The following is a 16211-nucleotide window of genomic DNA, read 5'->3' as shown; positions in this document are numbered from 1 at the left end:
CTTGATCCTAATACAGCATCAGTAAGGGTTAAATCCCCATGGGAACAGTGGTGTGAAAGCTGTGCGGTTCATGGTTTCTGATCTGTGAAGCCCGCAGTTTCAACATTAATGCTAAAGCTATTCAAAGTTTTCAACCAGGCTAATTTCCTTCTAGCAGACTCTGGAATACGTTTTTAGAACTGTGCTGAATGATACGATGCTATGAAGCTCTCCCCTGGGATTGAGCTGTGCAGAATGATACGATGCTATGAAGCTCTCCCCTGGGATTGAGCTGTGCAGAATTATACGATGCTATGAAGCTCTCCCCTGGGATTGAGCTGTGCAGAATTATACAATGCTATGAAGCTCTCCCCTGGGATTGAGCTGTGTGGGTATGACTGACAAGCATTAATTCAGGGTTTTGTGTGAATTTTGCCAGGGCATGGACCCAGTAACTCGGCAGGTTGGGCAGCACATTGAGATGGAGCCTGAGTGGGAGGCGGCCTTCACTCTGCAGATGAAGCTGACACACATCACGTCCATGATGCAGGAATGGTGTTCTACTGACGTGAGTACTATCTGCTTATTAACCTTATTGCACGCTGGTTCCTCCATTGTCAAACGTGAGTATTATGGGACACGGTAAACCCAATGCTATGTTTTAAGACCATTGACCAAATCCTACATCCAGCCACCGACAGGTCCAACTCCCATTCATCCTCCTCGCTTACCTGTCATGATTTCTCCTCTTTCTTTCGGAACAAAATCGACAACATCTATTCTACGCTCGCCCACTACAAACCCTAATTTCCATCCCATCTCCAATCTCCCTATTCTCTCAGAAACTCTCGAAAGGGCTGTAGCCAGTCAACTGATGAAACATCTCATGGATAACAATCTGCTTGAATCTCTACAGTCTGGTTTCCGGCCGCATCACAGTACTGAAAGTGCTGTGCTTCGGATTGTGAATGATCTCCTGCTCAATGCTGATGCTGGTGCTCCCTCTGTGTTTGTTCTCCTTGACCTAACAAACACTTTTGACACCATAGATCATGGCATTCTTCTTGACCGCCATCAGAAGTATGCTGGGATCTCTGGAACCTGTCTCTCCTGGATGTCCTCTTACCTATCCGGACGAATGTAGTCTGTTTTCTATGCTGGACACAGTGGTGTTGCAAACCCGATCACTTGTGGTGTCCCCCAAGGATCTGTTCTTGGGGCCCCTTCTCTTCAATATCTACATGCTTCCCATGGGTCACCTCATCCGCCAGCCTCATGTTTCGCTCCTATGCTGACGACACCCAGCACTTCAACACCATGACGTATGCACGTATGTCAATTGAAAACCCACTTACAGTACCATGCCGTACCTGCGTACGTCAAGTTTCCCATTCTGTTCTGTTCTATGATCGGTTTCTCAGTCTAGCATTTCAGTTTTCATTCTCTAAAGCAGTGCTAGCACTGTGGAATGTGCAATTAAAGTTGGGGGAGGGTCAGGTGACATTTTTATCCAATTGCGTGTCGTTGCGATTGCAATCTAACTGGGCGTTTAGAAGACTGAGATATATTGCAGGAAGCCATTCAGCTTTTACAAGTATATATATATATATAGTGTTTTAAATGATTTTTTAAAAATTTATTATTAGTTTTACTTGTTTAGCTATAGTTTATATAGGTTTTAGCGAAAGCTAAACATGGCAACATACGTGGTCTTTCTATAATGAGCAAAGGGAGTGAAGTTGGTTCGGAGGATTTCGATACCAGCGACAGTGATGCTGACTTATCACTCAGCGATTATGATGAAGAGAATGTGGAGCCAAGAACAATACAAACTGTACGAACAGAAGAGCATGCAGCTACTTTACAGGGAAGCCAGCTGCAAACGGGAAGCTGTTTGGTTTGAAATGGCAGTGCTGTGACGAGCTGTGTACAAGCATTTGTGACTATCCCTCCAACACAAGCGAAGCAGACACCTTAAAAAAAGGTACAGGGTCTGCTACGAAAATGAAAACAGTGTAGTGGTTGCGAAGGCAATCCCAGGTTCTGTTGTATTGAACATTTCAATAAATGGCACAGAGAAAGTCGATACTGGCACACGTTTTGATGTTTGATTTGTATTTCATAATTATGGTTTACTGATTTTTATTGTTATCGTTATTAGCAGCGTTTTTGTTTTCATTGTTAAAAAAAAAAAAAGCGTTTTTATCTCTATATTGAATATGGGTATGTAGTACACAGCAGCATAAAGGGTTAATGAAAAACACAGTTTAAGTAATTTATTTGTGTTTTATTCATCATATGTTAACATTTTATAGCAATTACATTTTTGAAAACATTTATTATTATTTTCAAAATCTGGTACCTGGGAAGGAGTTTCATTTTTACGTCTGGAGTTGAAGTGGTTAAAACTCCACCCTGGAAGCCCCTCTGCCATGGTCCGGCTCAGCTTGAATTCAAGACATCGAGGCCTGGATGTCTGCAAATCTGTACTTCTTTTAGTAGGATCCAAAACTCAACTTAAGAATCTAAATATAGCTGCCCTGAACCTCGGAAACTGTCTGCTGCTGCCTTCCCCCACAGTACGAAGCCTTGGTGTACTTCTTGACAACAACCTCTCCTTTGATGCCCACATCTCCTCCGTGGTCAAATCTTCCTTCTACCATCTTCGAAACATCTCCAAAGTCCATCCCTACCTTTCCCTCCCGGATGCGGAGATACTTTGTCATGCATTTGTCTCCTCTCGTCTCGACTACTGCAACATAGGAGGCTGTGTGGTCCAGAGGTTAAAGAAAAGGGCTTGTAACCAGGAGGTCCCCGGTTCAAATCCCACCTCAGCCACTGACTCATTGTGTGACCCTGAGCAAGTCACTTAACCTCCTTGTGCTCCGTCTTTGGGGTGAGACTTAATTGTAAGTGACTCTGCAGCTGATGCATAGTTCACACACCCTAGTCTCTGTAAGTTGCCTTGGATAAAGGGGTCTGCTAAATAAACAAACTCTCTATATGTTGATCTCCCGGCACGCACCATAAACCGACTGCAGCTAGTTCAGAATTTCGCAGCCAGGATCCTTACCAGATGTAAAAAACGTGATCACATCACCCCCTGTCTTGCCCAGCTGCACTGGCTACCTCAAGTTCAGGATTATTTTCAAAACTCTCCTGCTCCCCTACAAATGCCCTTCATCACACAGGTCCCAGAGTACCTCCTCAACCTGCTGACCCGCTATGTCCCTGCCCGCAAGCTGAGGTCCTCCGACTCTGGACTGCTTGTTATCCCCAAGCAAAATTGCACCATACTTGGAGAATGCTCGTTTAGCTTTATGGCTTCGACTCTTTGGAACTCTCTCCCAGCTTTGGTGCGTGATGCTCCCACCGTCGCTCGCTTTAAATCAGCTCTCAACACCCACCTGTTCTCTCTTGCTTTCCATGCTCTTTAAGCCTGATATCTGCTATTAGCAGCTGTGTTGCTGCTACTATTTCATGTATTATGCTACTATCATGTATTCTACACTTTCCACTGTATTTGCTGTATTATGCTTTTTGTTTGTTTGTTTTACTGTATAGCATATATTATGCATTTCTCTGTATTTAAAGTATTATGGATTTTCTTGTTGTTACTGCATCTTGTAAAGTGCTTTGTGATGGTGGTCCACTTTGAAAGGCACTATATAAAATAAAGATTGATTGATTATTGCATGCTGGTTCCTCCATTCTCAAACGTGAATACTATCAGCTTATTAACCCCTAACGCTGGTTCCTCCATTCTCAACATGTGAGTACTATCAGCTTATTAACCCCTAACGCTGGTTCCTCCATTCTCAAACGTGAGTACTATCAGCTTATTAACCTTATTGCACGCTGGTTCCTCCATTCTCAAACGTGAGTACTATCAGCTTATTAACCTTATTGCACGCTGGTTCCTCCATTCTCAAACGTGAGTACTATCAGCTTATTAACCTTATTGCACGCTGGTTCCTCCATTCTCAACTTGTTCGCAATACCATTGTTCTTTACACGGACATTGCAGGTGTGGTGGGGGGGTGGGGGGGGTGTATGTGACAAACTGAGTCTCCTCAATTATATATTTAAGGTTCTGTACAGAGATTTTTAGCTGTGACCCCCGTCCCAGTTTGCTTTCTTCTCCGCCCCAGTTCACCGGACCAGCCCCTATAAACCTATTGGCTTTGTCCTGTGTGTTTCGGTTTGCAGGAGAAGGTCTTGATTGAAGCCTACAAGCAGTGCCTGGTGGTGCTGATGCAGTGTCACAGTGGCTTCACGGACGGGGAGCAGCCCATCACTCTGAGCATGTGTGGCCACTCTGTAGACACCATCCGATACTGTGTGTCCCAGGAGAAGGTCAGCATTCACCTGCCTGTGTCCCGGCTGCTGGCAGGTAAGAACAGTGAAGAGGTGGCTCTGGTGTTAGGAGAATTGCCTCTTTTTCTGTTTTGATGGAGAAGGGTTCCGAGCTGTACTGTTTTTCTGAGCCCACCTTTGCTGGAGTGTACTTACAGAATACAAATAGAATTCCTGAAGCTACATTGCAATGATTTAATTCTACAGTAGGTGGTGTGATTAAGTGCTGTGACTAGACCCCTGGTGTGAGGTTTGCCACTCTGCTGTGGTTGCTGGGAGTACAATAATTTGTCCTTATTCTGTAGGTACACAGCTGCTTATGCTCATATTTAACATGCAGTAACAATGCACTTTTACAATGTTTACTCCTGCCTAAAGCATTTTTAAATAGAGATGATCTTTCTTCTAGGGTTACATGTTCTCTTAAGCAAAACTGAAGTGGCTTACAGATTTCCAGAGCAGTTACCTTTGGTAAGTTGAGGTTCCCTTTGCAGTCCCTTTAGATTTCTATGATATTTCTGTTGAGTAACTCATTTTCTGGTTTTCCCTTCAGTGTGAACTGAGCCCCCCAATGCTGATTGAGCACCCTCTGCGCTGCCTGGTGCTGTGTGCGCAGGTGCATGCTGGGATGTGGAGGAGGAACGGCTTCTCCCTGGTCAACCAGGTGTGTGTGCGTGTGCGTGCTTGTGTGCGTGCTTGTGCATGCTTCTGTATGCGTGCTTGTATGCGTGCTTGTGTGTGTGCGTGTGTGTGTGCGTGCTTATGTGTATCTGTGTGTGTGTGCGTGCGTGCTTATTAGTGTGTATGTCTGTCTGTCTGTCTGTGTGTGTATCTGTCTGTGTGTGTATGCGTGCTTGCGTGTCTGTGTGTGTGTGTATCTGTGTGCTTGTGTGTGCTTGCTTTCGTGTGTGTGTGTGTGTGTGTGTGTGTCAGTGTCCAGAAAGGCTCATTTGCTTCTGCTCTGTTATGTGATTGTGGCACCAGCACATTTTAAATTCTCATGTCTTAAAATATCACAGGCTGATTTGCATACATTTCAAAAACTGCAAAATGACAACTACTACCCATTTCTGAGAATGTCACAATGTTTTATTTGTTTATTCTTCAGTGCATGGTGTATTGTTTGTCGGACTTATGCTATGTCTTTTATAGAGTCATACTCCAGTACAGTGCTTTCATTATACAGTAATACCACAGGAAAACCAATACCGTGCTTTCATTATAATACCACAGGAAAACCAATACCGTGCTTTCATTATACAGTAATACCACAGGAAAACCAATACAGTGCTTTCATTATAATACCACAGGAAAACCAATACAGTGCTTTCATTATAATACCACAGGAAAACCAATACAGTGCTTTCATTATAATACCACAGGAAAACCAATACCGTGCTTTCATTATAAAGTAATGCCACAGCTGAGTAAATGTTGCAGGTCATGATGTGGCCAGTAAATAAGATGAAGTCATGTTTGTCGGGTTTTAGTGTATCGCATGGTCTGGTAGATTCTCTCTTGATAGTGTGACAGTTTTATTCATGGTTTTATAGGGTCTGTGTTTTTAACCCTGTGTGCTTTCCAGATTTACTACTATCACAATGTTAAATGCAGAGTGGAGATGTTTGACAAGGACCTGTTGATGCTGCAGGTAAGCAAAAGTGGACAATGAATCTTACGCGCCGTGCACTTGCATAGCAAACATGCGTTTCCTTTTTAAATGCTGGTATCTGGTACTACTCAAGCTTAAAGGCACTTCCGTTTCCATGCCTTTCTCTCAGGCTTCACTGCTTCTCAAAGTCGTTTCACCTCAGCAGTGCTTCTGGTTAGAGTGTTGATGGCTGGAAGTATATCAGTCTGCACGATAGCATGGTTTTAAACAGACTTCTCAACCTAGAATTGTACCAGCTATCCTTTTGACCTCGAATAAAATTTCTGACATTTTGTAACTACAAAACCCCAAACCTTACAAAACCATTGACAGCTCATCATGTCACTCACAGTGCAGGAAATTAATGAGTACAATGGAAGACACTTTGTTACACTCCTATCTGTGGGAGCTGCACACCTTGAGCTGCTCTGGGATTTGTCTGGTGCCTTTTGACTTTTTTAAACAGTGCTGTGTGATTAAATATATGGCTTTTATGCACTGCTTAGATCCCTTTTCAAGGCAATCGGAGCTTGTGATTCTTTATTAAAACATGGGTGTGTTTTTTTGTTTTTTTTTTCAGGCAGGGGCATCAATGATGGATCCCAACCACTTCCTGATGATCGTGCTCAGCCGATTCGAGCTCTATGAAATCTTCAACACTCCAGACTATGGCAAGAGATACAGCGGGGAGAACACCAACAAGGTGCAGCAACTTGACTGAATACATGAGCTGCAAGAGCACTGCAGCTTTACTAAATACACAAGCTGCAAGAGCACTACAGCTTTACTAAATACACGAGCTGCAAGAGCACTGCAGCTTTACTGAATACATGAGCAAGAGCACTGCAGCTTTACTGAATACATGAGCTCCAAGCGTACTGCAGCTTTACTGAATACATGAGCTCCAAGCATACTGCATCTTTACTGAATACACGAGCTGCAAGAGCACTGCAGCTTTACTGAATACATGAGCTGCAAGAGCACTGCTTAGCTAACCAGAGCGAGAGAGAGAAAAAACAAGCAGACTAATCCCAGCAAAACTTAAAGGAACAAAGACAGGCTGAAAGAAATTAATCCTTTTAGCCTAGAACAAAGAAGATTGAGAGGACATGATTTGAAGTCTTCAAAATCTTACAAGGAGTTGACATCGTTTACACTGAGATCAATCAACTACCAGGAATCAGACAAGCTTAGAGGGGCCGAATTACCTCGTAACTGTTTTTATGTTCACTCTTAACTCTTGGTGTGGTGTGAATGGAAGACATGAACATCCTTGCAAAATAGCATGGTGCTGAATCAAGACCATCTAAACGTTTAACTTGAGTGACCTGAAAATGATCCAAAGTGGGAAGGTTATTGTCCCCACTGGGGAGGCCTATGAACAGCTTGTCCTTTTGTGATGAAACTTGTTGAGTACCAGTTACTAGGGTTGCAGTGGTATCTGTTAGTAAGATACAATAATACACATTATCCTTGAACAGCAATACCTTCCTATTATTATTATTATTATTTATTTCTTAGCAGACGCCCTTATCCAGGGCGACTCAATTGTCAGAAGATATCACATTATTTTTACATAGAATTACCCATTTATACAGTTGGGTTTTTACTGGAGCAATCTAGGTAAAGTACCTTGCTCAAGGGTACAGCAGCAGTGTCCCCACCGGGGATTGAACCCACGACCCTCCGGTCAAGAGTCCAGAGCCCTAACCACTACTCCACACTGCTGCCCTTCCTAATAGTCTTTCTCTTGCAAGAGTTCTTTAAAAGTCTGGGAAGTGTATTCTAGGGCATGGGAGGTATATGGAGGGAGCTGCCTGTATGTCGCTTATGTGAAAGTTATGATGATCTACTTTTAACTGATTGGTCTCCAACATGCTTGTCTGTGTTGTCTTTATATCTGTGATGCATTTACTCAGATTCAAGGGTTTGTATAGGAAGTGCTGTTTCAATGCCTGCTTTTGTTTTTCTTGCAGGATGTCATACAGCAGAATAGCACACTCATAGAAGAAATGCTGCACCTCATCATGATGGTCGTTGGTAAGCTGAAGAAATGTATTTTATTAAATGTTTTAACCTTCATGGAGACATCTACGGGGCTGAGGGGAGTGGTGGCATTGATGCAGACTCCTCCACAAGCCTAACTAGTTCTGCTATGAAGTACAATGTGTGCTACCATTAGATGAGGGTAACAGTAGTGTTTGCACCTGCTTGGCACCCAAGGATGTAAAAATGTAAATCGCTTTTCTTACTCCTGTACAGTCCTCAGTTTTAACTATAAAGACACTTGTCTGTCCCTTAACTGTGAGCCATGGGATACTTGGTCTAACATTGAGCCAGCCTTGTAGGGTAGAAGCTGACAGTGCAAGTTTATACCTGGTAGCTTCCCGGAGGGCTGTAGTCTGAGAAGCAGGATCGCTGTGATGGAGCTCCTGTTTGTTTCTCTTGTAGGGGAGCGCTTTTCCCCGGGAGCCGGGCAGGTGAGCGCCTCTGATGAGATCAAGCGGGAGATCATTCATCAGCTGTGTATCCGCTCCATGGCACACAGTGAGCTTGTGAAGGCCTTGCCCGAGGATGTGAGTATCCAGCAGAGCTTGGGCTACAGGTACTGGGCCCACTGCTGCAATAGCAGGGACCCTGCCCCAGACACCAGCACACCAAAGGGCACTGTGTTGGGTTAAAACAGGAGTTGCATATGGTAGCCTTTGCTGGAAGAGCCTAACGTTCTCTCTTTTGTTCACATACAGTACTTTCCAATGTTCTGTGCCAGAAACAAAGATTTCAAAACAGTACACAAAAAAAGTGTTGTGCACCAGCGGGATAGACCCGTGTGAAAGTACATGTTCGCTTCCTCGCACCAGCGGGATAGACCCATGTGAAAGTACATGTTCGCTTCCTCGCACCAGCGGGATAGACCCATGTGAAAGTACATGTTCGCTTCCTCGCACCAGCGGGATAGACCCGTGTGAAAGTACATGTTCGCTTCCTCGCACCAGCGGGATAGACCCGTGTGAAAGTACATGTTCGCTTCCTCGCACCAGCGGGATAGACCCGTGTGAAAGCACATGCTGGCTTCCTCTCTGTACAGTTGTATGTAAATTGATGTCATCTTGCACAATTGGCCTCAATTTTATTTTAAAGTGTGGATGATAGCAATGTAGATTATTTTTTAAAAATACATTTGAAATATTGAATTGAAGTTTCTGAATGGGTATTTCCCCTCTGTGCTGTTGCACTCACATTCATTTCAATCTGGTCTCTGCTGTTGCACTCACATTCATTTCAATCTGGTCTCTCTGCTGTTGCACTCACATTCATTTCAATCTGGTCTCTCTCTGCTGTTGCACTCGCATTCATTTCAATCTGGTCTCTCTGTGCTGTTGCACTCGCATTCATTTCAATCTGGTCTCTGTGCTGTTGCACTCACATTCATTTCAATCTGGTCTCTCTGTGCTGTTGCACTCACATTCATTTCAATCTGGTCTCTCTCTGCTGTTGCACTCGCATTCATTTCAATCTGGTCTCTCTGCTGTTGCACTCACATTCATTTCAATCTGGTCTCTGTGCTGTTGCACTCACATTCATTTCAATCTGGTCTCTGCTGTTGCACTCACATTCATTTCAATCTGGTCTCTGCTGTTGCACTCACATTCATTTCAATCTGGTCTCTCTGCTGTTGCACTCACATTCATTTCAATCCGGTCTCTGTGCTGTTGCACTCGCATTCATTTCAATCTGGTCTCTGTGCTGTTGCACTCGCATTCATTTCAATCTGGTCTCTCTGTGCTGTTGCACTCGCATTCATTTCAATCTGGTCTCTCTGTGCTGTTGCACTCGCATTCATTTCAATCTGGTCTCTGCTGTTGCACTCACATTCATTTCAATCTGGTCTCTGTGCTGTTGCACTCGCATTCATTTCAGTCTGGTCTCTCTGTGCTGTTGCACTCGCATTCATTTCAGTCTGGTCTCTGTGCTGTTGCACTCACATTCATTTCAGTCTGGTCTGTGCTGTTGCACTCGCATTCATTTCAATCTGGTCTCTCTGCTGTTGCACTCACATTCATTTCAATCTGGTCTCTGCTGTTGCACTCACATTCATTTCAATCTGGTCTCTGTGCTGTTGCACTCACATTCATTTCAATCTGGTCTCTGCTGTTGCACTCACATTCATTTCAATCTGGTCTCTGCTGTTGCACTCACATTCATTTCAATCTGGTCTCTGCTGTTGCACTCACATTCATTTCAATCTGGTCTCTGTGCTGTTGCACTCGCATTCATTTCAATCTGGTCTCTCTGCTGTTGCACTCACATTCATTTCAATCTGGTCTCTGCTGTTGCACTCACATTCATTTCAATCTGGTCTCTGTGCTGTTGCACTCGCATTCATTTCAATCTGGTCTCTCTGCTGTTGCACTCACATTCATTTCAATCTGGTCTCTGCTGTTGCACTCACATTCATTTCAATCTGGACTCTCTGTGCTGTTGCACTCACATTCATTTCAATCTGGTCTCTGCTGTTGCACTCACATTCATTTCAATCTGGTCTCTGTGCTGCTTTTTAATCTGTTTACTTCTACATTCCCACTTTCATGTTATTCCACTATAATGCTGAAATTTCTCTTAAAATATTCTTTCTTTTCTTTCCTCCCTAATCCTTCAGGATCAGCTCCCTGTCTACAGATCTGCGTATCATCTTGATAAAGCATATTGTTCTGTTCAAATCAGATCTGCGTATCATCCTGATAAACAATATTGTTCTGTTCAAATCAGATCTGCGTATCATCCTGATAAAGCATATTGTTCTGTTCAAATCAAAAGGAAAATCCCAGCCCTAGCCAAGCATTTCAGAGCTCTTGTGATTTCTTACCATCTGTTATATATAGTTTTATTTAAACCTTTTGTCTTGTCATTTTTTTTTCTTGTCCAAAAATATCTGAAAGTATATTTTTGAAGATCTTTTGTCTCCAATGAGTTAGATACAAGTCAACCACCTTCTTCAGCTTTCTGCTGAGGGAGGGATAGAGGATACACAGCAAAGTACTGTGTCAACAAGATACCCTTCCCAGAGAAGGGTCTAAAACTGTTCACAGCATACATACTGTATATCCCGACTCAATATGGTACAAGCAAACTAGAATATCAGGAGTTTAAACAATGTTACAGCTTTAAAAGACTGTCATTGTATAGACTCTCGTTATTCTGTCCATGTTAGTGGGAGAAACATTATAGTTTTGTGATCTATTTGAATACATACAACTCCAGAGTACATTTAGATATAAGCCAGCATGGCTATTATATGTAAAGAATCTTTGTGTATCTCCTTTGTCCAAGCAGAAATTACTCATCTGTCAGATCTGCTCTACTTGGCTGCCACCAGCTGGTGTTCGCTGGTATTGCAAGATCAGTTCTGTATTCCGAGTAAAGTTCATCCAGGAAAGTAATTGTAGGAAGTTCCCAGTGTGTTTTTGAAACCAGCTGGGGGAGTTGGCACCAAATTCTGCTTCCTCCTTTAATGGCATTTTCTTTTTCCTTTAGGAGAACAAAGAAACGGGAATGGAGACGGTCATTGAAGCAGTCGCTTTATTCAAGTATGTTTCCTTTTAGGGTCCTTGGCTGTATTTTTTTTTTTTCCCCATTTAAAATCATTTCAAGACCTTCTATGGGTGACCCCTGACCTCTGACTCGTGTGTTTCAGGAAGCCAGGGCTGACTGGTCGGGGCCTGTATGAACTGAAGCCTGAGTGCGCCAAAGACTTCAACCTGTACTTCTACCACTACTCCAGAGCAGACCAGTCCAAGGTAAAGACTTGAAACTGTACTGCTACCACTACTCCAGAGCAGACCAGTCCAAGGTAAAGACTTGAAACTGTACTGCTACCACTACTCCAGAGCAGACCAGTCCAAGGTAAAGACTTGAAACTGTACTGCTACCACTACTCCAGAGCAGACCAGTCCAAGGTAAAGACTTGAACCTGTACTGCTACCACTACTCCAGAGCAGACCAGTCCAAGCTAAAGACTTGAACCTGTACTGCTACCACTACTCCAGAGCAGACCAGTCCAAGGTAAAGACTTGAACCTGTACTGCTACCACTACTCCAGAGCAGACCAGTCCAAGGTAAAGACTTGAACCTGTACTGCTACCACTACTCCAGAGCAGACCAGTCCAAGGTAAAGACTTGAACCTGTACTGCTACCACTACTCCAGAGCAGACCAGTCCAAGGTATGGAGCCCTTCCCAGACACTCTTCAAGAGCCTGCTGTTTTACGGGTGGATTATCAGGTTCACTGATTTAGATTAAAGGGTTTTGTTTTTAATAATTGATTGTTTATTTGTGTTTGTTTTTGTTTGTACATTAGATCAGTACATTGGCGTGAACTGTGATTTTGATGATAAAAAAGGGTGCAGTGTTTTACAGACATTCTTTTTAAATATTTAAGACAAACTAATAAATACAATGCCACCGGCCGTAATAATTGAAAATGCTTTGTGCCACTGAACGTTTGCATCAGGAATCTTCCTTTATAAACATTTGTCCCATTGTAGTGTTTAATACAGTAGTCAATGTGTTTGCAATGATTTTGTTCTGGACTAGCCCCCCATGGTGAAGACAATGAGGAGAGATTGCACATTTCCTAGTCAAAGTGAATAACAAATTACAGCTTCAGCAGAAAAGGGGATGTTGGAGGGGCCATTCCCCTTGCACTTCACCCCAGGGATTTTAAACAAGTTCAACTTGTATTATCTCCAGGCAGAAGAAGCACAAAGAAAACGGAAGAGGCAAAATGGAGAAGATACAGGTAGAGTTTATAAATAAAATGACTGGTCTTTTTAATTTTAATAAGAATAGTGTAGAGAGAGTGAGGCTGGATCAGGCAATGGAATAGGGATCCATATTACCCAAGTGACAGTCCAGCCATGAATAACATGGACATTGGATTCTTGTTGCAGTTAGGCACCACTTTACAGATTTGCATGTATTTGAAGAGCAGATTGTCTTTTCAAATGACCCACCTCCCAGCACAGGGTATATACAGCAATCTGTGAGTCTCGTCCAGTATTGAAGCATTCTGTGATTTGGGGTCACTAACACGTCAGTAGCTGCTGTTGCATTGCACATGTCTGTGGACTCGATCCCTCCTGACCCACTTGCAAACACATTTTGCTTTCTGAAATTCTCAGAACAACTGGGAGAGCCATTTCCCAGGGCACTCCCTATAATGCCCCTTGTGAATCACTGTGTGAGATCCTTGCTGAATAGTGACACACAACTCACAACTCACATGGCATTATAGAGGTTTAGTGGATCACAAGGCTGCATCAGTTTGCATACAGGGAGGCTAGTAGAGTTATTCAGACTACAAAATAGTATTAGTAATTGAGGTTCCTGCAGAAATAGTGATTTTTGTAAATGTATTTTAACAAATATACAGTTGTTAGCATGTGTGGCTAACGTCTCTGCCTCCTTGCTGCAGCTCTACCCCCTCCCATGCTGCCCCCCTTCTGCCCGCTCTTCGCCAGCCTCGGGAACCTGCTCCAGTGTGACGTCTTCCTGGGCATTCTGGGCACCGTGCTGCATTGGACAGTGGAGCCCAGCGGCTGTGCCTGGTCTGAGTCCATGTTGCAGAGGGTAAGTATCACACTGACTGTAACAAACACACCAAATAACAATAAGGGGGGTTTGCTTCTGGTGTTGAATAACATTACTGATTGAGAGGGGAGCCAGGTGTCTCCTGAATACATAGCAAGAAGCAGGCCCCTAGGTTAGTAAGAATGCAGTCAGTGAATGCAGCTCTCCTGTGTGTGTGTGTGCGTGCGTGCGTGCGTGCGTGCGTGTTCGGGTGGTTAGTAAGAATGCAGTCAATGAATGCAGCTCTCCTGTGTGTGTGTGTGTGTGTGTGTGTGTGTGTGTGTGTGTGTTCGGGTGGTTAGTAAGAATGCAGTCAGTGAATGCATCTCTCCTGTGTGTGTGTGTGTGTGTGTGTGTGTTCGGGTGGTTAGTAAGAATGCAGTCAGTGAATGCAGCTCTCCTGTGTGTGTGTGTGTGTGTGTGTGTGTGTGTGTGTTCGGGTGGTTAGTAAGAATGCAGTCAGTGAATGCAGCTCTCCTGTGTGTGTGTGTGTGTGTGTTCGGGTGGTTAGTAAGAATGCAGTCAATGAATGCAGCTCTCCTGTGTGTGTGTGTGTGTGTGTGTGTGTGTGTGTGTGTGTGTTCGGGTGGTTAGTAAGAATGCAGTCAGTGAATGCAGCTCTCCTGTGTCTGTGTGTGTGTGTGTGTGTGTGTGTGTGTGTGTGTGTGTGTGTGTGTTCGGGTGGTTAGTAAGAATGCAGTCAGTGAATGCAGCTCTCCTGTGTGTGTGTGTGTGTGTGTGTGTGTGTGTGTGTTCGGGTGGTTAGTAAGAATGCAGTCAGTGAATGCAGCTCTCCTGTGTGTGTGTGTGTGTGTGTTCGGGTGGTTAGTAAGAATGCAGTCAGTGAATGCAGCTCTCCTGTGTGTGTGTGTGTGTGTGTGTGTGTTCGGGTGGTTAGTAAGAATGCAGTCAGTGAATGCAGCTCTCCTGTGTCTGTGTGTGTGTGTGTGTGTGTGTGTGTGTGTGTGTGTGTGTGTGTGTGTTCGGGTGGTTAGTAAGAATGCAGTCAGTGAATGCAGCTCTCCTCTGTGTGTGTGTGTGTGTGTTTGGGTGGTTAGTAAGAATGCAGTCAGTGAATGCAGCTCTCCTGTGTGTGTGTGTGTGTGTGTTCGTGTGGTTAGTAAGAATGCAGTCAGTGAATGCAGCTCTCCTGTGTGTGTGTGTGTGTGTGTGTGTGTGTGTGTGTGTGTGTTCGGGTGGTTAGTAAGAATGCAGTCAGTGAATGCAGCTCTCCTGTGTGTGTGTGTGTGTGTTCGGGTGGTTAGTAAGAATGCAGTCAGTGAATGCATCTCTCCTGTGTGTGTGTGTGTGTGTGTGTGTGTGTGTTCGGGTGGTTAGTAAGAATGCAGTCAGTGAATGCAGCTCTCCTGTGTGTGTGTGTGTGTGTGTGTGTGTGTGTGTGTGTGTGTTCGGGTGGTTAGTAAGAATGCAGTCAGTGAATGCAGCTCTCCTGTGTGTGTGTGTGTGTGTGTGTGTGTGTGTGTGTTCGGTGGTTAGTAAGAATGCAGTCAGTGAATGCAGCTCTCCTGTGTCTGTGTGTGTGTGTGTGTGTGTGTGTGTGTGTGTGTGTGTGTGTGTGTGTGTGTGTGTGTGTGTTCGGGTGGTTAGTAAGAATGCAGTCAGTGAATGCAGCTCTCCTGTGTGTGTGTGTGTGTGTGTGTTTGGGTGGTTAGTAAGAATGCAGTCAGTGAATGCAGCTCTCCTGTGTGTGTGTGTGTGTGTGTTCGTGTGGTTAGTAAGAATGCAGTCAGTGAATGCAGCTCTCCTGTGTGTGTGTGTGTGTGTGTGTGTGTGTGTGTGTGTGTGTGTGTGTTCGGGTGGTTAGTAAGAATGCAGTCAGTGAATGCAGCTCTCCTGTGTGTGTGTGTGTGTGTTCGGGTGGTTAGTAAGAATGCAGTCAGTGAATGCAGCTCTCCTGTGTGTGTGTGTGTGTGTGTGTGTGTTCGGGTGGTTAGTAAGAATGCAGTCAGTGAATGCAGCTCTCCTGTGTGTGTGTGTGTGTGTGTGTGTGTGTGTGTGTGTGTTCGGGTGGTTAGTAAGAATGCAGTCAGTGAATGCAGCTCTCCTGTGTGTGTGTGTGTGTGTGTGTGTGTGTGTGTGTTCGGGTGGTTAGTAAGAATGCAGTCAGTGAATGCAGCTCTCCTGTGTGTGTGTGTGTGTGTGTGTGTGTGTGTGTGTGTGTGTTCGGGTGGTTAGTAAGAATGCAGTCAGTGAATGCAGCTCTCCTGTGTGTGTGTGTGTGTGTGTGTGTGTGTGTGTGTGTTCGGGTGGTTAGTAAGAATGCAGTCAGTGAATGCAGCTCTCCTGTGTGTGTGTGTGTTCGGGTGGTTAGTAAGAATGCATTCAGTGAATGCAGCTCTCCTGTGTGTGTGTGTGTGTGTGTGTGTGTGTGTGTGTGTGTGTGTGTGTGTGTGTGTGTGTTCGGGTGGTTAGTAAGAATGCAGTCAGTGAATGCAGCTCTCCTGTGTGTGTGTGTGTGTGTGTGTGTGTGTGTTCGGGTGGTTAGTAAGAATTCAGTCAGTGAATGCAGCTCTCCTGTGTGTGTGTGTGTGTGTGTGTGTGTGTGTTCGGGTGGTTAGTAAGAATTCAGTCAGTG

At 44.3% G+C, this 16211-nt stretch overlaps 1 protein-coding gene across 2 annotated transcripts in view; it reads left to right on the top strand.

Moving 5' to 3' along the window:
* The window catches only part of ubr2 (ubiquitin protein ligase E3 component n-recognin 2), a 58399-nt gene that overhangs the window by 19423 nt on the left and 22765 nt on the right, over window positions 1–16211 (top strand). For both annotated transcript variants that reach the window (XM_059024740.1, XM_059024739.1), the window contains exons 14-25: window positions 419–547; window positions 4189–4372; window positions 4745–4806; window positions 4889–4999; window positions 5921–5986; window positions 6567–6689; window positions 7963–8026; window positions 8438–8562; window positions 11522–11574; window positions 11682–11784; window positions 12737–12785; window positions 13461–13615. In XM_059024740.1, the coding sequence (XP_058880723.1) occupies window positions 419–547; window positions 4189–4372; window positions 4745–4806; window positions 4889–4999; window positions 5921–5986; window positions 6567–6689; window positions 7963–8026; window positions 8438–8562; window positions 11522–11574; window positions 11682–11784; window positions 12737–12785; window positions 13461–13615 (1224 nt within the window). The remainder of the gene's footprint in view (window positions 1–418; window positions 548–4188; window positions 4373–4744; window positions 4807–4888; window positions 5000–5920; window positions 5987–6566; window positions 6690–7962; window positions 8027–8437; window positions 8563–11521; window positions 11575–11681; window positions 11785–12736; window positions 12786–13460; window positions 13616–16211) is intronic.

The sequence above is a fragment of the Acipenser ruthenus genome, chromosome 5, assembly GCF_902713425.1.
Source record: "Acipenser ruthenus chromosome 5, fAciRut3.2 maternal haplotype, whole genome shotgun sequence".
Lineage (NCBI taxonomy): Eukaryota > Metazoa > Chordata > Actinopteri > Acipenseriformes > Acipenseridae > Acipenser > Acipenser ruthenus.
This window is presented reverse-complemented; position numbering and strand designations above follow the sequence as displayed.